The 23,782-nt window shown below is 40.4% G+C and overlaps 1 protein-coding gene across 2 annotated transcripts in view; it reads right to left on the bottom strand.

Moving 5' to 3' along the window:
• Gpc6 (glypican 6) overlaps window positions 1-23,782 on the bottom strand; it is a 1,044,456-nt gene that overhangs the window by 748,219 nt on the left and 272,455 nt on the right. For both annotated transcript variants that reach the window (XM_051160960.1, XM_051160961.1), the window contains exon 2: window positions 18,764-18,922. In XM_051160960.1, coding sequence (XP_051016917.1) covers window positions 18,764-18,922 — 159 coding nt within the window. The remainder of the gene's footprint in view (window positions 1-18,763; window positions 18,923-23,782) is intronic.

The following is a 23,782-nucleotide window of genomic DNA, read 5'->3' as shown; positions in this document are numbered from 1 at the left end:
GTGTGTGTGTATGTGTGTGTCCATGTGTGTGAGAGAGCCCATGCATGTGTGCCTGGCTAAATGTTACGGAGTTGTACATGTAAATTTGGAGGATAAAGTTCAGTCTCCTGTGTGACTCCTCACACATTGCCTACTTTGGGGGGAGGGGAGGGGCAGAGACTCTTGGCCCCGCAGCTCATGAATTATTTTAGGCTAGCTACCCAGTGACCCCTTGGGATCCACCTCCCTCTGTTTCCATTATGCTAGAATGGCAACATACCTGGCACACAACATACCTGGCATTTTCATGTGTGTTGTGCTTCTCTCACTCCATTCATTTATGCTCACACTAAAGCAGTTCTCTGACCAAGGAGTCTCCTCAGCGTCATCCTGCTTTTTAATGAAAGAGCTTCCACTAGCTTCACCCTAGGTGAAGTCGGCCTTTGTCTTGGAAATTAAAAATTAGTTCCATTAAATTATCTGGAACAAGCACTGCTGAAATCAAATAGGACTTCCAGGTTTATGGACCCTAAGAGTTAATAGATAACTGGAATTCAAGGCTTCCTATTTTCTTCTGTCATATTTATTATAGGACCTTAAGCAATCCATCTAGACAGTGTGTGCCCTTGGGTCTGCACAGGTTAGTACCACAGTGAAACAACACTACAGCAATATTAATTATGCTCTATATTAAGTCAAGTATGGGAAGAGAAAATCAAAGCAGCAGGCAGAATTTATATATTTAATCAGAGTAGACTTAAGCAGGGACTATTCAGTGGATCTTATTTTTAAAAGAATACTAAATAAGAGAAAAGTTATAAAAGGTCAAATAACTAAATATTAAGAAGAGTCTGACATGGAAGGTTTCTGTAATCCTCACTGGAGGATTCCTTTTAGAGGAGGAATAGATGATAGTCGACGAGAGACAGGTAGGTAGATAGATAGATAGATAGGTAGATAGATAGATAGACAGAAAGACAGACAGACAGACAGATGATAGAGATGAAAGATAGCTAAATAGATGATAGGTAAAATATGTTATAGATAGACCTCTTTCTATAGGTGATAGATAAAGAGAAAGATAGATTATAGATAATAGGTAGGTAGATAAAAGAAAATAGATAAATAATAGATGAATAAATGATAGATAGGTAACTATTTCTTCAAAGATAGAGTTCACAGCCTCTGTTTTTTCTCTTACATCAAAGTTTCCTTTCCATTTTCAAGTTGTTGGTATTCAATTAGAGCAGTAGGTAGAGATTAAACAACGTGGAAGTTATGCATGGACATTATCAAGATTCTCAAGATTAGTATCTGCTCATTCAATAAATCTTTTAAAAAATAAAAACAGCACATTCTGAAACAGCAAATGTGTGTTTGTAAAATCTAATCTTTATGAACTAAGTATGTTATTCTAAGCTGGTAAGCAATGCTGCCTCAACATTGACTTTGGGATCCTTTTCCTGTAAAACATAATTTTATAATCATAGAAAAGTTAATACTTGTGGAAACACTTGCTTTCTTTGAACTAATGAAATGCCTAACCATATTTGCCACTGATAGTGTCATCCAATGAAAATATGCTAGCAAATGATAGAGAAGTGTTATTAATAAAGAAAATGATAGGGAGATATTACTTCTAATTTATTTTTATGAAATACTATGTTGCGTTCTGAATCTTGGCAGTTGCATTAAGCACAGTATTAATTAGATTTCCATCACTATACCTAAAAGACTGGAGATAACCAGTTTATACAGAAAAGAAGATGGATAGTGTGTCAGTTTCAGAGGTTCTAGGTCACAATCTCCTAGCTTGCTGTCTTGGCTCTGAGGCAAGGCAGCCCATCCTATTTGGGGTCTGGAGGAAAACAAATCAGCCATTCAAACCATGGGGGAAAAGTACAATACAGAACAATGCAAAGAGTAGAGCCCCGCAGCTCATCCTGAAGGCACATATTCAATGACCTGAGCAAACCCTACTATGCCCAACCTCCTAAGGGATCCACTATGGCATTCTAGTTACATCTAGCTGATCAAGGCTTTTCCCATGCAGTGTATGGGCTGCCCCATACCTAAGCTATAACAAAAACTTTCCTTTTATCTGCTGTCTACATACTTTCTATAAAAACGTAAGCACTTTGAATCAAAACTATTGAAGATCTGGAGATGGAGTGTTGCTCTAGCAGGCTCATATTTGTACTGATCATCACAGACACTACTTGAAGGAAAACAATCATAGATGCTTCTATGGAAGCAGGCCAGTGGCATTTACTAAGTTACATGTGCCTTTCTGACTAGAAAACAGTGTGCTTTTTGTAATGGACCATGGTTGCATGCGCGCGTGTGCACACGCACACACACACACACACACACACACACACACACACACACACACAGAGAATGACAGTAGTATTACCAGCAGAAAATTGCCACTCTACAAATCCATAACTGGTAACTCTTCAATCCTGTATATATCCGAAATGCTATACAGAACACACAGAATACTATTTTGTATAGGACTAGTGACAAAGCTCAGAGTTGCAGCACTTGCCTAGCATGCACAAGACCATGTTAAAATCGCAGCACACAGACAAATATCTACATGGATTCAGAACTTTAAAAAATTAGTGTGTTGTCATAATAGTCCATGAGTCTCCCAACTTCAGTGAGTACTGTCTTTCCTACCATCCTTTTCCTATCTGTGGACCTTCCTTAGCAATCTTGTAATGACATATTAATTAAAATAAATAAATAATCACCTGAGTCATTTTCTTTTGAATTTACACAAAGGCTTGGGGGGATTTATGGTTTTGATATTTCATTTATTTGGAAATGGACAATCTTATGCTGTCCCATAAATGAAGAATGGTTTCTGTCCCCATGTTCCATCTCTAGGGAAGATTGAGTAATTCTTGATACCAAATGCCAACTGCAGAACCAGTGCCTTCTACTCCATCATGCAATGCATAGCTGAGTTCACTGAAGAAGCATCTGGTACCACACAGTGTTGTTAGAGTCTATACAGAGCTCGTGTGTCCTCAGACTAGAGGACAAAAGCATTTCAAGCAAGGTCTAATTTATGACCTGTTAAATATTTTTCTTGAATTTTTTCATTAAAACAAGAAAATAAGTTTTTCTCCATTCAGTGGCAGATCAATTTACCTTAAATAAAATTTCTCCTGTAGTTTACCCACTGTAGTTTCTGAAAGTATTAGTGAGCCTTTGTCACAGAGTAGATACTTGTCTTCTCATTAACATTCATGACCAGGAACCTTTCTGGTAGGGCTGTTTTCAATGTCTGATGAAGCAATCCTTAAAAGGAATTGACTTGTCATCAAAATGGCTCCTCAGCAAAGCCACTGTGCAAGGGCACTAGCAATAATAAGATGATAGTATTTCAACCACACCAGGAGAGGAATGTTTTGTAAGTTCTTGTGAGGTGTGGAATAGGAATGTCTAAGAATTAGATAAGGCTTGCTTCCTCCTCACATAATCCACGTAGCATTTGATTGACATTGCACGCCTCTGTGTTGGAAAGATTTGCCAAAGTCTAAATAAGAAAGAGATTAAAGACAGGAGAGGCCCAAATGGCATCAAGGAGGAAGGACACTGCAGAGGAACGGAGAAGGGAGATGACTACCATCTGTCAAAGATCTGCTCTCCTCATGACTGTGAGTATCTGTCATCGAGTTCTGCCTTGGACAAATCCAGGGCACTTGTAACTGATAAACACATTCCCTATCTCTGTCAAAGTGAAATTCCTGTTCAGGTCATTTTCGTTATTGGAAGGCTGCCCTTAGAGAGAGTTATCAGATAATATTGTAAAGCCAGAGAGAATATTTCTGTGATTTTTTAAAAAACTCTACCAAACACATTCTATACTCAAGAAGACTATGCTGCAGATAGAGCTCATGTCAGTGTGCTAGGTGATGACCTAAAAAACATAAAGGAGGCATTGGGCTAGTTGCTTCCCATGATGGTTGGCATTCTAAGCCCTATGAATTATAGTTAACACAACGAGCAAAGGAACAAGTAGCACAAGAAGTTGAGGTATTACGCCTATCTCTCTTCTTGCAGCAGCCTCATGGAAATGGGGACAGTGTGTGCCTATGTGTGATGTTACACAGCTATTCTTCAGTGTGCTTTGATATACAATGGAATCTAGTGCTATAAAGTTGTGTCCATCTAAGTATGCTTTATTTAAAAAGCACTGACTACTCTTGAACATCTAGAGAAATCTATTAAAATCAAAGCCATCTGTGTAAGTAAAATATTGTTTGATACAAGCAATAGGCACCAATAGAGACTTATAGTAGACAGGGTTCTAGAGAAAACCATCCTTCCCACTCTCCATCTCCATAGATGAGTGTGATCCAATTCCGCTCTGCGGTTAGCGGGGTGGGTGATCATGACCACGAGGTTCACTTTGGTCTATCTAACCTGAGACCACATGCATCAACTTCACTTAATACTTCAGTGAACACCTCGTTTCAACTTTTTGTCTGTCTCCATGCTTCACCAATAAATAAACACCCAAATAATATCAAGTATATAAGATGGATGCAACCAATCCATCATTTTTAAAATTATTTTATTTTTCTACATATACATTTACATTATTACACATATATACAATAGATTAACTATGACAGGAAGAACTGTGATACAATCAGGAGTTATATAAATGTTACATTCTTAGTGTTTTGGGTATTTGTATTGGAAAGCCTTGAAAAAGAATGTCTTTCCTATCTTAGTGCATCTAAATTTGTGAATGTAAATCAATGTCCATCACATATTGTCATTATGAACTTAGAACACCTATCTAGACCTAAAAGCATCTTGACTCCTAAACAATTAAGCTTCATTGTAAAACTAAGCTACCTGGTCTTCAACTCCCTCAGAGACTTGAGAAGGAGTAAATTTTATTATCTGAGTATGCCACAAGTGCAAGTTAGTAGCTTTCCAAATGAAAAGATGGCAGAGACAGTTTTCTACCTGAATAGTCATCCATAACTCTCTATAAAGTTGGAGCATCTTCACTTTTAATCATGTTAACTTGAACACAGATTAGAAAAACAAAACCTAAATAACCTAAATGAATTAATGAAAATTAGGCACTTCTTGTTTATTCCTTAAAACCTGTGGTTGTTACAAACACTTGAACAGTGTTACAAGGAACAAGACAGCTCTACTTAAATCAGAATACCTAAGTTGATATATGCTAGAAATTAATGAACTGATGCTAGCTGGAAAGCAATGAGTAATAACATACATATCTGTATGTATGTGTGTACATGTACATAAATGCTCTGGAGCCCTGTACCTTCTGCCACTTATTTGATTATTGAAATTTTGTTTAAGGTTATTGACAATTAGCTCTTCCAATAAGTCTATCTTGGTTCCTCTATGGAGAACAGCTTTGTATTTTCCCCTTATTCAAAAACTCTCTACCCTGGGTTACAGGTCAATTCTGGGCTGTTATTTTTATTCTGTTTTTGAGCTAAGGTCTTGTGTAGTCCAGGCTGGCCTTGAATTCCTAATCTTCTTGCCCCCATCTCCACACTATGACATTTCATGTGTGCACTATCACACACAGTCAACCTGCTTTTAGTGTTAAGTGAATGTTTATATCTCTCTCAAAAGATGACCTACTGCAAACAGTGAACATACTTTAGTCATTGCTCATCATCTTCCCATATGTTTCACTTACCTGAGAGTGGTCTATCTATGGAGAAAGCTCTTCAAATTGAATATACATGCATGCTCTCTCTCACACACATACCCTATGGCCACATGGCAGAAAATGTGGACAATTCCATCACCATGTGGAACTCCCCCTTTTGTTTTCTCTTTCGTGTAAGTGCCTTCTCTGAGGAAATTAGACTATATATTTCAGAAGTTATTACATGATTGTCATCTCTGTGGCATATAGATGAGAAGTGACATTTTAAAGGAAAGCATGAGCAGGAGTTACACTGTGAAAACACTATACCTCAGCACATAAATAATCCATACATTCAGTGCAATGGGTGTTCTAAGGGTGGTACTATAGAATGTGTTCTGCATAAGAATGGAAATTGCTTGTTTTTTATTTTCAAGATTGCTTTTTAAAAAGGTACTTGGAGGGATCCAAGACGGCGGCGAGCAGTGTGGACCGTGTTTGGAGGCTCCAGTGAACAATTCAGGGAATTGCACAGATTTCTGAGCCAGGAACATCAAGGTTCCCACACCATGGCAACGGGAGTGCTCCACGGTTCGGAGGGACCAGGGTGCAGAGGATCTGCGTGCCCCTGCACATGGGAGAAGTGCGGATTTTCTCGGATCGGAGCGGCAGTAGCAGAGGCAGCAGCAACAGAGGCGGCACCAGCGTCAGCAGTGACAGTGGCTCAGGTTTGCAGCTCTGAGCCTTCTGGTGGAGGTGATTAGTGTGGTGGCCTGTGGGAGTTGCTGCGGGAGAGGGGACTCTGGATGGGATTTGGGTCGCATGGTGCCTTGTGACCCAAACTGGACTCGGCGGACAGTTCAGCCCCAGAGTCCCGGGTTCAGCTCAGTGAGTAGTGCCCTGGAGACGCTGTCTCAGTACAGCAAGCAATTCTGCCCTAGGCACTAGCTCAACTAAGCCACAGCTCCCCTGCTGTGACACAGCCTGGGCGGAGTGCTCAGTTCTACCCTAGGCACCAGCTCAGCACAGCAGCAGTTCTCAAGCTGTGACGCAGGCTGGGCGGAGCACTCAGGTCCACCAGAGGCACTAGCTCACATCAACGAGCAGTTCTGCCCAAGACACTAGCGCAGCTCAGCAGGCAGTTCTGGGGCGCTAACATAGGCTCTGGTCAGCATGCAGATTCAGCCCAGAGGCCCTAGCTGGACTGGCCGGGAAGATTGGGCCCAGAGACTCTAGTTGAGCTGTGCGCACAAGTTTGGCGGCTCCAAGACTCTGGCTGGACTATCCACGTAGTATAGGCTCGGAGTCCCGGGCTGAATTCAGCGTGCAGTGTGAGTCCAGAGTCCCTGGCTGAGCTCGGTGTACAATTCTGCCCCGGAGACTCGGGTGGAGCTTGGCGTGCAGTTTGGGGCCTGAGTCCCTAACGGTGCTTGGCAGACAGATTGGGCCCAGAGACTCTAGCAGAGCTTTACGCACAGTCCCAGCACTAAGACTCTGGTTGGACACAGTGTGCAGTTTGAATCGAGAATTCCTGGCTGAGCTTGGTGGACAGTTCAGGTCCTGAGTCAATAACTGACCACAGCACACACTTTGGGCCAAAAGCCCCTAGCTGAGCTTGGTGTGCAGTCCCAGCCCCCCAAAATTCTGGCTGGACCCTGTGTGCATTTTGTGCCCAGAAACCCCAGCTGAGCTCGGCAGACAGTTCAGGCCCTGAGAATCTAGCTGAGCTCAGCACGTGGTTCGGATCCAGTGTCCCTGGCTGGACTTGGCAGGGAACCCAGAAGGCTGTGGATACCTTGGCCTGACCCAACGCTCATTCAGAGACCCAGAACAATTGCAGGACCCACAGCACAGGGGAGCTGAGGATCACTGGCTGTGAGAGACCAAAACGACAGGGCTAACCTCCTGCCATCCACACCAGTGAAGTATCAGAGCTTCCAGCCTACGGAAATCGTGAGAAACAAGTGACTCTATCATCAGACTCCCTCCATCCAACTCTGGAAGCTACCCAACAAAAACAAAGACACCAAGAAGTCTAAAGGACAGCGTAAAAGCATACGCAAAAGCCCCCAAAGCAACATGACATCTCCAGTTTCCAGCTATCCCAAAGAAAACAACCCAGAGAACTCAAATACAACGGAAATACAAGAAAATGACTTCAAATCCTTAGTAATGAGGATATTAATGGAGGAAACAAATAAAATTCATGATCAAATGCAGGAGGACACAGCTAAACAGGTAAGAGACATAAAAGAGGCACATAGAGTAGAACTGGAAAAATTTCAGGAAATGCAAACAACCAGATAAAAGAAATCAAAATATCACTTCAAGATCTGAAGACAAAAATGGATTCAATGATAAGCACACAGACAGAAGAAAAACGAGAACGTGAGACCTCGGAGAAGAAGGCGAGCAATACAGAGGTGAGCTTTTCTAACAGAATCCAAGAGATGGAAGAACGAATCTCAGGTCCAGACGATACAATGACAGATCTTGAAGCAACCATTAAGGAAAATGTGAAATCTGGAAAACTCCTGACACAAAACATCCAAGAAATTAAGGACACCATGAAAAGAAGAAATCTGAGGATAATAGGCATGGAAAAAAGAGAAGATATCAGTCTCCAAGGCCCAGAAAATATTCTCAATAAAATCATAGAAGAAAATTTCCCCAATCTAAAGAAAGAGATGCCTATAAACATACAAGAGGCCTACGGAACACCAAATAGAATTGACCAGAAAAGAAAAAATGCCCGTCACATAATAATCAAAACACTAAACATGCAGAACAAAGAAAAAATATTAAAAGCTGCAAGGGAAAAGGGCCAAATAACATTTAATAGCAAACTATCAGAATTACACCGGACTTCCCAGCAAAGACCATAAAAGCCAGAAGGGCCTGGACAGAGATCCTGCAAACCCTAAGAGACCACAGATGCCAGGCCAGACTACTTTACCCAGCAAAACTATCAATAACCATTGATGGAGAAAACAAAATGTTCCATGACAAAAACAAATTCAAACAGTACCTATCCACAAATCCAGCTTTACAGAAGGTACTAGAAGGAAAACTCCATCCCAAAGGGTCAGCCTACAACCGAAACTACTCAGGAAATAGATAACTTTCCCATGGCAAAAACACAACTACAAAAACGCTCAACTGGAAATAACATCAAAATTAAGACTCTTGACAGTCACTGGTCATTAATATCTCTCAATATCAATGGTCTCAATTCTCCAATAAAAAGACACAGACTAACTGAATGGGTGCATAAACAAATTCCAACATTCTTCTGCATTCAAGAAATACATCTCACCCATAATGATAGGCATTACCTCAGGATAAAACTTTGGAAAAAAAATATTCCAAGCAAATGGTCACAAGAAGCAAGCAGGCGTTGCCATTTTAGTATCGAACATAATAGACTTTCAAACAAAATTAATCAAAAGGGATGAGGATGGAGACTTCATACTCATCAAAGGTAAAGTCAACCAAGATGACATCACAATTCTGAACATCTATGCTCCCAATACAAGGGCACCCACATTTGTAAAAGATCTCCTAAAAAAACTTAAACCACACATCGATCCCAACACAATAATAGTGGGGGACTTCAACACCCCACTCTCACTGAAGGATAAGTCATTGAAACAGAAACTAAACCGAGAAATAACATCATTAACCAATGCCATGGGTCAAATGGATCTAACAGATATCTATAGAACCTTTCACCAAAACAAGAAAGAATATACCTTCTTCTATGCACCTCATGGAACCTTCTCCAAAATTGATCACATCGTAGGTCACAAAGCAAGCCTCAATAGATACAAGAGGATTGAAATAATACCTTGTATCCTATCAGATCACCATGCACTTAGGCTGCAGTTCAACAACAACAGAAATAACAAAAAGCCTACACGTACTTGGAAACTAAACAACTCTCTGCTAAATGACACCTGGGTCAGGGAAGAAATAAAGAAAGAAATCAAGGAGTTTTTGAAATTCAATGAAAATGAAGGAACAAGGTACCCAAATTTGTGGGATACATTGAAAGCAGTGCTAAGGGGAAAATTCATACCACTAAGTGCCTTTAAAAAGAAATTGGAAACATCGCACATAAGCATCTTAATGACACAACTGGAAACCCTAGGAAAAAATGAAGCAGAAACACCCAAAAGGAGTAGACGTCTGGAAATTATCAAACTCAGGGGTGAAATTAACAAATTAGAAACTAAGAAAACAGTCCAAAGAATCAACAAAACCAAGAGCTGGTTCTTTGAGAAAATCAACAAGATAGACAGACCGTTAGCCAAACTAACTAAAAGGCAGAGAGACAGTATTGAAATCAACAAAATCAGAAATGAAAAAGGGAGATATAACAACAGACACTGAAGAAATACAAAGAATCATAAGATCCTACTTTGAAGGCATATATGCCACAAAATTTGAAAATCTAAGGGAAATGGACAATTTTCTTGATCAATTTCATTTGTCAAAGTTGGGTAAAGAACAGATAAACAAGCTAAATAGTCCCATTTCCCTTACAGAAATAGAAGCAGTCATTGATAGTCTCCCAACCAAAAAAAGCCCAGGGCCAGATGGTTTCAGTGCAGAATTCTATCAGACCTTCAAGGGCGAGCTAATACCGATACTCTTCAAGCTACTCCAAAAGATAGAAATGGATGGAAAATTACCAAATTCATTCTATGAGGCCATAGTCACATTGATACCTAAACCTCACAAAGACTCAACAAAGAAAGAGAATTTCAGACCAATTTCTCTTATGAACATCGATGCAAAAATACTAAATAAAATACTTGCAAAACGAATACAAGAACACATCAAAGATATCATTCATCATGACCAAGTAGGCTTCATTCCAGGCATGCAGGGATGGTATAATATATGGAAATCCATCCATGTAATCCACCATATAAACAAACTGAAGATAAAAAACCACATGATCATCTCTTTAGATGCAGAGAAAGCATTTGATAAAATCCAACACTCATTCATGTTTAAAGTTTTAGAGAGATCGGGGATACAAGGCACTTTCCTCAACATAATAAAGGCTTTATAGAGCAAGTCAATAGCCAACATCAAATTAAATGGTGAGATACTCAAGGAAATTCCTCTACAATCGGGAACAAGGCAAGGCTGCCCACTCTCTCCATATCTCTTCAATACAGTACTCGAAGTTCTAGCCAGAGCAATATGACAACAAAAGGAGATCAAGGGTATCCAAATGGGAGGGGAGGAAGTCAAATTATCCCTATTTGCAGATGATATGATAGTGTACATAAGTGACACTCAAAATTCCACCAGAGAACTCCTAAAGCTGATAAACCCCTTCAGCAAATTGGCTGGATACAAAATTAACTCAAAAAGTCTGTAACCTTCCTATACACAAATGACAAGCTTGCAGAGGAAGAAATTAGGAAAACCACACCCTTCACATTAGCCACAAGCAATATAAAATATCTAGGAGTTACCCTAACTAAGCAAGTGAAGGACTTGTATGAAAAAAATTTCAAAACTCTGAAGAAAGAGATTGAAGATGACCTGAGAAGATGGCATGATCTTCCTTGCTCATGGATCGGGAGAATTAACATAGTAAAAATGGCCATCCTACCAAAAGCAATCTACAGATTCAATGCAATCCCTATCAAAATAACTACACAATTTTTTAAAGACATTGAAAGTTCAATTCTGAACTTCATATGGAAAAACAAAAAACCCAGAATAGCTAAAACAATCTTGTACAATAAAAGGTGCTCCGGAGGAATCTCCATACCTGATCTCAAACTGTACTATAAAGCAATAGTACTTAAAACAGCATGGTACTGGCACAGCAACAGGCTGGTTGATCAGTGGAATTGAATCGAAGACCCAGATATGAATCCACACACATATGGTCACTTGATTTTTGACAAAGAAGCCAAATCCATTCAATGGAAAAAGGATAGCATCTTCAACAAACGGTGCTGGTCTAACTGGAGGTCTATGTGTAAAAAAATGAAACTGGACCCATATTTGTCACCTTGCACAAAACTCAAATCCAAGTGGATTAAAGACCTCAACATAAAACCAGAGACACTAAGCCACTTAGAAGAAAAAGTGGGGAAGAGCCTGGAACATATTGGCACAGGAGACAACTTCCTGAACAGAACACCAACAGCCCAGGCCTTAAGGTCAACAATTAAAAAATGGGACCTCATGAGGCTGAGAAGCTTCTGTAAGGCTGGAGACACTGTCAAGAGAACAAAGCGACAGCCTACAGACTGGGAAAAGATCTTCACCAACCCTACATCTGAGAAAGGTCTAATATCCAAAATATATAAAGAACTCAAGAAGCTAAACACCACCAAACCAAATAACCCAATTGAGAAATGGGGCTTGGAACTAAACAGAGAATTCTCAACAGAGGAATATCAATGGCGGAGAAACACTTAAAGAAATGCTCAACCTCCTTAGTCATCAGGGAAATGCAAATCAAAACAACTCTGAGATTCCATCTTACACCCATCAGAATGGCTAAGATCAAAAACACAAGGGACACCACATGCTGGCGAGGATGAGGGGAGAGAGGAACACTCCTTCATTGCTGGTGGGAATGCAAACTAATACAGCCACTTTGGAAATCTATCTGGTGCTATCTCAGAAAAATGGGAATAGGGCTTCCTCAAGACCCAGCTATTCCACTCCTTGGAATATACCCAGAAGATTCTCCAGCACACAACAAGAAAATTTGCTCAACCATGTTTATAGCAGCCTTATTCATAATAGCCAGAACATGGAAACAGCCTAAGTGTCCCTCAGTAGAAGAATGGATAAAGAAACTGTGGTACATATACACTATGGAATACTACTCAGCTATTAAAAACAAGGAATTCCCGAAATTTGTGGATAAATGGATTGAGCTAGAAATGATCATAATGAGTACGTTAACCCAGAAGCAGAAAGACTTAAATGGTATATACTCACTTATATCTGCATACTAGCCCAAGGGGCATGTCCCACCAAAGCCTTCACTTACCAGGAAACTGGGACAGAGGGGAGGACATCCTATTGGGACTCTAGATGAGAGAAGCATGGGAGAATGGCAAAGTAGAAGGATCCAGAGGGCCCTAGAAACCTACAAGTAGAACATTATGATAGGCAGATTTGGGCCTAGGGGTCCTGCTCAAACTAAGGCACCAGCCAAGGACAATACAGGTGGTAAACTTTAAACCCCTTCCCAGATCTAGCCAATGGTCAGAACAATCTCCACTCTTGAGTGGAGAGTGGAATATGACTTTCTCACATACTCTGGTGCCTCACATTTGACCATGGCCCCTGGAGGGGGAGACCTGGTGGCACTCAGAGGAAGGACAGCAGGTTACCGAGAAGAGACTTGATACCCTATGAGCATATATAGGGGGAGGTAATCCCTCTCAGGAACAGTCATAGGGGAGGGGAATAATGTGAAAAGGGGAGGGAGGGAAGAATGGGAGGACATAAGTGATGGGATAACCATTGAGATGTAACAAGAATAAATTAATAATAAAAAAAAGAACTGTCAGCAACAAGTAGGAATAAATATGAAGCTTGCCAAAATAAAAAATAAAAAAATAAAAAATAAATGTACTTGCTGCCAAACCTATGGACAAATGTAGATCATTAAAATGCATAAATAAGAATCAGGAAGAAAAGTCCAATAATAAGATTAAGAAGAACCCACCGAAGAACAACAAAACAAACACACAAACAAAAAACCCCAACTTCATAGAACGTTCAAATTGTAAGCAAATTTCAGGTTGAATAAATATAAAGGAAAAACACATCCATCCATTCACGCAAAGTGATAACCTGTGGACCACCAGCAATCTGGGGAAAGGGTTCCACTGCCTACGCCATGATAGAATTCAGATGCTTACTGAAGCTAAGGAGATATATAAAAGGCCTGCAAAAAAGAGTCAGGGAAGTTGTTTCTGCAATCTTCTAAACTTTGGACCAACTGTCAATGGAGTGTCTCTGCCTTTTCCATGTGGCTAGGTTCCTAGTGAGCAACTAATGCAATGGTTTTGTTAAAGGGGCATCAAGAAAGGTTTGCCAGTGCCTACTTAAAACAAACAAACTAAATATTGATTGCCTACACAACACTGCTATTTATAAGACTGTTGTAGGTATCTGGTTACAATCTCGGTTTCCTCTTCCTTGATGGAAACTTGGCAAGGCACCTTCCCCATGGAGGGTCCAAGATCCTCAGGGAGTTGAACTATATTTAGGTGAGTAATTTTCTTTCTTTTTTTACTTGTAGGATTAAAAATATCTCTAAGGGTTTTTTTTTTTCTGACAATCATTCTCACTTTTTTTCCTCATCATAATCAGGCCATGACAGGCAGAGGAGACAGAAGCATAGATAGTTGGTTGACCATGAAATGTCAACACACATGGAGACTAGATTACAGGGTAGAAGGAAAGAGGGCAGTGAACAAGATGGCAATGCTCCGCCGGAGATAGAATTCTGTCTCTGCCACTTGATACATGTGTGGTTTTGCATGGCAGCTTACCCATGATGAACAGGGTAAGCATCTTACAGTGTGAAGAATGAAGCCATGTGTTCTGGCTACTGTTACCACCATCAGAAGGCTTCCTAAGGGCCCCTGACAAACAAGTCACTTAGAGTCATAAAAACAGTGAAGGCTTAAGCAAAGATGCAAATTTGACAGGCCCAGTGGTCACTGACCACAGATTTCTACTCCCATGAGTGAGTGCATGAGGCTGACTCTCTCACGGTTTACAATCTTACCTAATCGTGTTGCTTGCTTTTGAATATCTGAGCTAGGTGGCAGACTATGGTCAGAAGTGAGGGGAACAAGTTGTGAGTTCAGAGCCCTTTGCTGGTTCCTGTGTATTAGTTGAACTTACAGAGAGCAAGAGAAACACAAGTGTGACGGTGCTGGTCGGAAGCAGCTCTGCCTACTTCCGAATGAGACACCGGTTTACTTCCAAGTTTTATTCTTTTTTTTACGATGCATAATTCAGAAATTTATTTTGAGATTTTTTTTTTAAGTGGAAGGTGGCGTGGGCACATTTGTTTCTTGCTTTTCTGCACTTGTTGGCCAAGTGACCAGGGACAGTAAACAGAAAAAAATCTAAATCAAATAAAAGGAGGGAGCTAGGAAAGGATATCATCTGTCAAAGGGGGGAAACGGACAATGATGAGAAAAGACGAAGAAAATGTGCAAATATCAGTTAAAAACAAGGAATGCTTTCAATTCATTGTTTCCCATTCTGAACTGCCATGGTTTAGCAAATATCAGTAATAGAGAGGGTCCTTGTCCTGCAGAGGGGGTAGAGTCCCTACTCCAGAAGGTAATGGGGGGCATGGCTGTTTTGTATAGAGCTATATGTCTCCCTTGAGATGATGCTATCAGTCAAGCCTTCACTTCCTACCAACTTGCAGCCAGCACCAACATGATGCAAAAGGCTGGCATATGGGGTATGCACCCTCAAGTTATCCTTGAGTTTGGATCCCCCAATGGGAATTGTAAGATGGGTTGAAACTCTTACAAGGAGGAAGAGGGATGAGACAGGAAGCCTCCCGCCTTCCGAGACCCCCCCCCCCCCGCCCAGAACTGTGCAAGTGCAGATTGGCAATGACAACATCTTGCAGGGAGTGGATCCCCACTAAAAAGGACCCTGACAAAGAAAGTAACATGAGAACCAGGGAAGGCGAAGGTGGGGCAGGGACACATGGAATAAGGGCAAAGCTGAGATGCTGTTGTCCACGAGTGACTGTCTGAAAACTACCCACTGTGTGGTGGCATAATAGGCTGCTCTGTCAACACTGCTAAGCTCTAACATCCTAGTTATGAATCCATCGTTTTTCCCTTTAGTGTTGTGAGTAGAGGGATAAACTGTTCTCCCCAGAACACGAAGTATTGTCATATAGCTTTCATATCAAGTATCTGTACACCTTTGTTCCAATGAGTTATCTGACCAAATTTATGATCGAAGGTTAGACTCGCAAACATCAAAGCACCACAAATGTGTGTGACATCTAATGACAATGGTTGAAAAAATGCCAATATAAATACATCTATCAAATTATCATTGTTTCCCACCAGGATAAAAAGGGGTGGTAGTGGTGGTGGCGATGGTGGTGGGGGAGGGTGGGGGAAGGAGAAAGAGTTGTTCTGAACAGAAGTGAGGGAACAGTAGAGCTGATCTCAAGCGGCCAAGTGGTGAAGTTGAAGGCGTACGGCCCTGTGATCTGGCAGGTAGGTGACCAGAATGGCCTCTAGCTTTTGATCTTAAAGAAAATTGTCTACCCAGATCAATATCTGCCAAAAACATAAATCTCCATTCCTGTCTTCAAATATTAGCCTAATGAGTTAGAATGCTATGGGAACAGTTCACAGGTATTCATGCCTATATTCCCATCATTTAATAACTGTTTATAATATACACAATAGATCTACTAAATAGTAGCCAGAATATTAATTTAAAACCGAGAAAAATATGCAGCCATACTACTATGTTGTATTGTGCTAAGTTTCAAATTCTAAAGCTCCACCACTACTAGTGGTGGTGGGGGAGGCATCTCTAAAATAACACAGAGGCCAACAAATAGAGACTACTTTACACTGTAATTAATGGTAGTCTCCGTATGTCCTACTGATTGAATCATATATACCAATGGAACTGAGCTTAATGAATATAGGAATCAATGTTCTCAGATTTAAATTAAAAGGTAGTGTCTTCCCTATCAAGAAGTATCGCTAGCAAAGACATGTAAACTATAAATGTGAAGGTTACATATCTGAGAAAGTGGACCATGCGCAGAATCTTCAATCGGGTGTTTTGGATCCCAGCCTTTGGTAATAATCCAAAGGGACTCACTAACTTGAAAGTATCTAAAACTAAACACTAAGCTATCCATAGCAGTGTGGATAGTTAAGCAAGAAAATGAAATCTATAAGGTAACATTCCACAGATGGTTCTAGATAGACAGAGTTCTTCTGTGGTTGCAACCGGGAAATGCCTCAAGAATAGATTTTCCTAACAAGGAGAGGGAGCAAGGAGGAGAGAGAAAGAGGGAAAGTGGGAGAGAGGGAGAGAGGGAGACGCATGAGATGAGAGAAGAAGAGAGAAGAAGAGAAGAGGGTGAGGGGTGAAGGCCTGGGTTATAGCTCTCAGAGGTGCAGGGAGTTGTCTAGCTTTATACTCTAATAAGTTAGATCATAAAATCATTTGACAGAATTAGACAGAAAGAAAGGTAGAAACAATTGCAGTGACTATCACACACACACATATGTTCACACATATTTTCAAGAATAAATGTTCAAAGATCCCACTCATCTAGATCACACTTGGGTTCTGTTTAAAAATCTCATGAAATTGTCATAAAAATATCTTACTTTCTCCCCTATGGCAGTCTACTACGACCACAACAAGAGAGAGCATTGCTAAAGGACTCATCACTTGCTATGTCAGAAATAGTCCCGGCAAAACCAATGCCCTCATCTCACTGATCGACAACAGATCCCTACGTGAGGTAACACAATTTAAAACTCACCTGGTTTTGTTCTACGGGGAGGAAGATCTCTTAGTCAGATGAATTGCTATAATACCAGAAGTTTCTGGCTTGGTCTATTGAGTAACTTTCTTTCTCTATACACAAAAACAAACAAACAAACAAAATTTCTTGAAGCTAGCTGCCCATGTAATAGCTTCCTTAGGAGGAACAAAGATCCCCAGCTCTGTACTCTACCCTGTAATGCTTGGCATCATTTTGGAGGACAGCCTTGTAAGTACATTAGAATTAGTTTCCAAACACAGAATGAAAAACTGCAGCAGCAGACCACACTCAGCTGCTCTCTGCAAGAAGGAAAAGATGACTCAACGTATAATGACAGATTGCGGGTGCAGGAACCCAGAGCCTCCTGAATGCCATTAGACTTGTAATCTGTCAATCAAGGGCAACCTCCAAGTACTCCCTCATTAGACTTAAGAGAAAACTCCCATAGCATCACACTTAAATATGCAGTTGCTTTCACATCTATCCACAGATAACGTTATACACAAACCAAGAGAAAAGACTGAGGCGGTGCTAAAACACCCAAACATCAAGAGTACATCCATGCACCCATCTTTTTATAACTTGTAGATGCATTTTGAAAGATAAAAATGTTACAATAATAGTTTAAAGCAGCCATAAAAAAAACAGAAATGAAAATATAGGCAAGCCTTTTCCAGCTGGGTCTGTGCTGCTCTGACTGAAGAGGATGAAGAAAATGAACAGGCTCTTGTAGACCTTGGGCAGGGCAACGTGTGCAGGGTGGAATAAGGAAGTCTTGTACAAGAGAAAGTCTGGTCCACAATGAATCATAGCATAGGACATGCATTTCGTAGACCACTAAGAAGTATGCATCACTGAAAAACACACCCCTAACTGCTACCCTTATGGAAACTGTTGTAAAATGCAAACTATATTGGAAGATTTTTGAGGCTCTGCTTAGAAATTCAAGCTGAAATTATACTCATAATTGTCCTTACGCTTGGTGCTTTTTCAACACAAGAATATTTATCAAAATATAAAAATGAAAGTGCTTACTTATGATCTGGAAATGAAAGGAGGGTCGAAAACCTTTGTGGAACGCACCGCCCCTGTGTACACAGTGTGCCACTTTACTGCACGGCAAACACTGAAATAAAGGAGACCCTGTCGCTGTCATTCAGACAAGTCTGCCCTCTTTAAAAGAATATGGTAGAGCAAGTCATTTTAAGTGACAAGACTTTTCAAAGGAAACTTCCCACTGGAAAACCGAAGGCAAGGTGAAGCGTAAGAAAACTTGAAATAAGATCACGCAAATAATGAAATGGTGAGTTTCATTTTGCTGAGCAATCTCTCAGACAGAACACCAAGAACAAGGCAGTTCTGGTCACTCAGATTGTCTTCGTCCATGACATTATTATAAAACAGTATACTGTCACGAATGTCCACGCCTTTCGTATACACAGACAGGATTATACATGTTTGAGAAGGAATGCAAACCTCTGTCTTAAGAATGTTTTTCCCAGGAAAGCAAAAGCCTTGTATAAAAAACACTGTGAAGGGCTCCCAGGGTCACCTACCATCAAATTTCTTGTGCCTTGACACAAACGTGGTGCGTACAAAATGACTCGTCTCTTCTACAAGGTTTTCGAACTCCAGTTTGCTCTGTTGGCTTAACTTGTCTTCCATTTCTGTGGTGCAGCACGTATATTCCTGAGGACAGATGCGCAAGTGCTCCCCTGCAAGGAAAAGAAAGGAAACATCCGTATAAAATGTCAAGGACTTTAGGTAAATTGGGCAGATTTTATTCAAATTCTGGGCACACCTGTCCCTTCTCCTCCCTAGCCATCTGCCTGGACTCAGTGTGGATCTCAGCACCTGTGTACTTACCACCCGAAAGGCCTGTGAGACTTAAGTTAAACTTGATATTTGCTCTCTGTCCCCACCATATAACTACGTGCAGGTGTGTGGAAGCTCTCAAAACACCTTTTTTTTTTTTTCCTTCCTTATTTGAAATGTACCAAATGACACCACCAAGTGACAAGAGGTACCAGACAGTCTTAAGTGTGCTTGTCTTTGGAAATGTCAACAAGGTGAATGACTCTGAATTCCCATCACCACAGTCTGTTCAGGCAGCAGGGGCAATAGATGCTGGCAATAGATGCTTGTGTGTTCCTGCCAGGCTGTCTGTGGGAGCGCAGGGGTGAAAGGGAAGGCATTTTTAATGGTGACCTCTTGTGTCACAGTCTTCAACTGGCATCTCGTGTCAGATAGAAATTGCTCTGGGAGGGAAAGGCCACAAATAGGTTTAACTAATTCCTGTTTCATGCTGAAATGTAGAAGTAAGGGAGAAAGTCTTATGTTTAATGCAGCCAGTTTGATGCTGGGACATTTCCTTTGACATTACTTTCTTTAGTGCTGTGTTATGGCAAGGAAAATTTTATATGTTTCTAGATTAAATTAAAATGAAATTTAACTGTAAAAAATGTGAATTTCCAGTGTAGGTGGCTCAGACTGTGCCAGAAATGTTTATCAGAAAGTCTAGAAAGACAAAGAAAATGGACTCAACATTCTGCTATATAAAACCAAAATTCACTCTCTGATGTAAGAGTCACTCTGGGCCATTGAAATCAAATGAAGAGAATACTTAAATCTGTGACTATTAAGTTAACATAAAATGTTTAATGGGACAAGTAACAGTTCCTTGCAGCCTAGTGTGAAGTGTAGAGTGTCTCACACGTCCATAAGCAGTTTGATACTTAAGCCTCTTATGAAAACATGACCTGGGTGACATGTTTTCCCCAGTCAACATATCAAAGGTAGAATTTATGTGACTTCTAAGATGGTATGAGATCATTCAAATCTCATATAACTTTACCAACAAACAAGGAAATGTATCATTCTTGAAAGTAAAACAAACAAACAAACAAACAAACAAACAAAAACATTCAGTTCAGGTTCATTGTCCCCAGGAGGGACTAGAATTTTATAGAAAGAGACACATTGTACCTTGTCATTTTTATATTTTCTATATACTTAAGTATTCTGTAATACACTGGAAGTTGGTCTTAAAAACCAAGCAGTTCTAGAGATGTGCTGGAGGAAGGGATATGGTCAAATAAGAAGAAAGAAAAGGAGTTGCTCATGGTCTCCAAAAGCCAGTGGGGTGATCACACTCTCATATGCCCCAAAATCACCTCACACGACCGCACCCCAGACAGAATTACTCTGAGGCCCCAACAAAATTGACATGGCACAGCCACTCAAAGTCTTGTCTGAGCATAGAAAACAAGGCCACTGTGCCATCAGGAAAGGGCCCAATATTCTTCTATTTGTTCCTGTAGAGCTTTACATTTTCTCTGCAGGCTTTTCAATCAGTGCTTCTGTGGGTCTTCCGGGCAAGGAGGCAATTTGAAGGAAATGAGTTGGCCTTTGAGGTACTTCCTTATGTTCAAGAACAATCTCCTACCACAACAGGAAAGTAAGAAAGGTTCTTACATACAGAAAACTACAGGTATAAGTACACATGGGGGCAAACGCACATGGGTGCAAATGCACTTACATGCACAAGCACATACACACACAGATAAATATAAGGAGCTTAGGAAAATTTGCTTTGCTCTGAGGTCATGTTTGGGTAAGCGTCCATTAGTGTGTTTCCTTCATGACCCCTCTGTCAAAATCAATTCCAACCCCTGCTTCTATAGATCTGGTGAGTACAGCTGGGAAAATATCAAAGAATAATATTTTGTATTATAATGAAGTCTTATGAAATTCAAATTGAAGTATCAGTAGATAAAATGCCAGCAACACAGCGGAGCTGATGGTAATCTTTGCATACTTTCTTGGACTCTGTCAACATTAGAATGCTATGAACGCAGTTACGATAGAGGCTGAACAGCCTGAAATAATAAAATCATTTAAGTTCCTCTGATCATGCTAAAAGCTATTTCACCATATGAAGAAACTAGATATAACCCATAGTATGAAAATTTTCTCAGCTTGAGTAATTTGAGCACTAAGGAGTATTTAGTATAATAGTGGTAATTTTAAAGCTACAAGTTATAAAGAGAAAAAAAAAAGTGGTCTTTAAGGATTTCCCAATCAAGTTCCTTTATCAAACTGCCTTGGATTCTCTATAACATATCTGATATATAATTAGATATATCATTTATCTCAATTAGAGAGTAGCTAGACACATCAGAGCCTGCTAATGGTAATGAAAATTATCATAAGTGGCCACAAATGAAAGAATGCACAGCTGAAACCTTAAGTGTATGCATAGTCATCAATCCCTGATTGACAGGCCGTATGTGGAAGTGGCTATATAGGTTCACGGCTGTAAGATCTGAGGAAAGCACAGGCAAGAGGAAAGACATATGTTGACCCTTCTTGGGGAAGTAGAGTTAATGCCAGCAAATTTGTGAACTTTTTGATCCTCAAAATTTTAAAGTAAATGTGCTAATATTCAGTTACAGAAGAAGGGTTCTGTTACAGGAGGCTGAAAAATGAACTCAAGGGCATACACTCAGATCTAAAATTGTCCTCTGTATTCTAAGAAATAAAGTACAAGGCTGTCCCTCCTCTCCATGTCCTCTTCACTCATGTCAAGGTTTACAATATCTTTTCCCCAAAGCTAGCCCAGATGCTCATTTCCACACCGAGATGCTATAGTGACAGCAGAAATTTGATCCCAGCAAATCCCACTCCCTCCAAACATGGCCCTGGGTCTGAAAACTGCCAAAATTAGACTTGGTGAGTGGCACAGTGTTTAAGGGTAACAGACAGCAGAACCTCATTAACCAAGTGAGCTAGCCTCTGCAGGTCTGCTACCATAAACTCTCTGAGCTCACAAGTGACAACCCAGGGACCTCAGAGTGAGAATCCCAAGCAAGCAACAGGAGTGATGTGCCAGGAATGAGTGACATCTCAGACTCCAGGCCACTACATTTTGGAATTACCTAGACATTGAGAACTGAGAACCCTGAGAAAGATTAGTATCCAGGCTCTTTCTAGATAGCAGGCAGGAGATCAGAAGCTAAAATATTTAAAGATAGCAGGATGTTACAAAGGGCTTCTGTTCATAAACCTCACATTGCTGTCTGATGATGGGGTAGCATTTTCTTTGCATCTGGCCATCTTCAGAGTTCCGTCATTGTTTACACTGTGCTGAACTTAAATACACGTTTGAGAGCCACAAATGCCTATCATTTGGTGTTTCTCCACTATAAAACTAGTCAGATTGATTATGGGGCAAATCATCAAAGGAAACAATGAGAGTATGTGAGCATATTCTAGAATAAGTTAAGGCTTAACTACAGTTTCTCACAGGGGAGATTTTTTTTTTTTTTTTTTTTTTTGAGACTAACAACAGCCTCCTAAAACTATGGCATACAACAACCAGGTATGGCCAAGCAAAAAAAAAAAACAACCATCACTTTTTTTTAAGTGATTGGTTCCAGTTTACTTCCATGAATTTAAATTCAAATGAGTTTTTTTTTTTAATTTCAATTATAAAGTTTATTATAAATGACCCTTTCATATATTTAAAGGCAGCTATTGTTTAGGGACATTAATCAATATCATAACAAATGCTCAAACTTTCCCACTACTATGAGAAAACTAAATTAATATTCTACTGTTGAAGGCTTCATTCAAATCACCTCTACTGCTGTATCCTTTGATGTCAGATTCCTGGTAAAGGGCTTTAAATGCTAATTCGTGTATTTCTAAAAATTCACTAAGCACCTTACAAAAATATTCCTTTAAAAATACAATCAAGAAGTTAATTGTTTAATTTGATCCCCAGTATTACACAAAGAGAATTTCAAACATACTACCCTAGATGATGCAGACAATAGGTCATAGACACATTGTCCATAAGATGGCTAATTTTCATGCGTTAAAGAGTCTAGTGTGTAGGGACAACAATGATGACAGAAGATATTCTGCTCAGAGTGGACAAGACATAAGACATATGGATCATGGGTATGATAAGGGCTTAGATGTCAGCAGGATAAAAGGCAGACATCCTTCCCAATATGTCATCTAACTTTGGCTCTATGAAATTTTTGCACTGTTAATAAATTGGTCAACTTCTCTCTCCTGAGTCTCTCCCTGCAATCACCTGTGCCAAGTGGGAGAGCTGGCCCCAAGGTCAAGAGAGCAGGAGAGCTGACCTCACCCCTGACCTGCAGCAACACTCGGGAAAGCAGGCCCTTAACCTTGGTGGGAAACACTTTAGAGCTGACTCTAGTGGCAAAGATGCAGGTGAGCTGACCCTGAGAGCAGGAGAGCATGAGAAGAGAAGAGCTAACCTTGCCCCTTGCTGTGTTTGATGTTGGGTAAGCAAGCTGGGGCAGTGGTGGAGAGCTCACCGTGGTGGTGCAGGCACAAAAGAGCAGGCAGGATGACCAACTCAGCTAAATCCCAGGCCCAGATTCAGAGCTTTGAGTTAGTTTTCACCACCGTCTACCCCATCTCTGATCTGCTGGAGTGTGAAAGGGCCAATCCTGATCCTGCAAATCCAACGCTATAGAATCTCCATGACACAGGGCAACAACAGGATAAATGAGAGGAGTTCCAGTGAGGATCTAGTA

The sequence above is a fragment of the Acomys russatus genome, chromosome 18, assembly GCF_903995435.1.
Source record: "Acomys russatus chromosome 18, mAcoRus1.1, whole genome shotgun sequence".
Classification (NCBI taxonomy): Eukaryota; Metazoa; Chordata; class Mammalia; order Rodentia; family Muridae; genus Acomys; species Acomys russatus.
The sequence above is the reverse complement of the archived record's forward strand: the minus strand, read 5'-3'. Positions and strand labels throughout refer to the sequence as shown.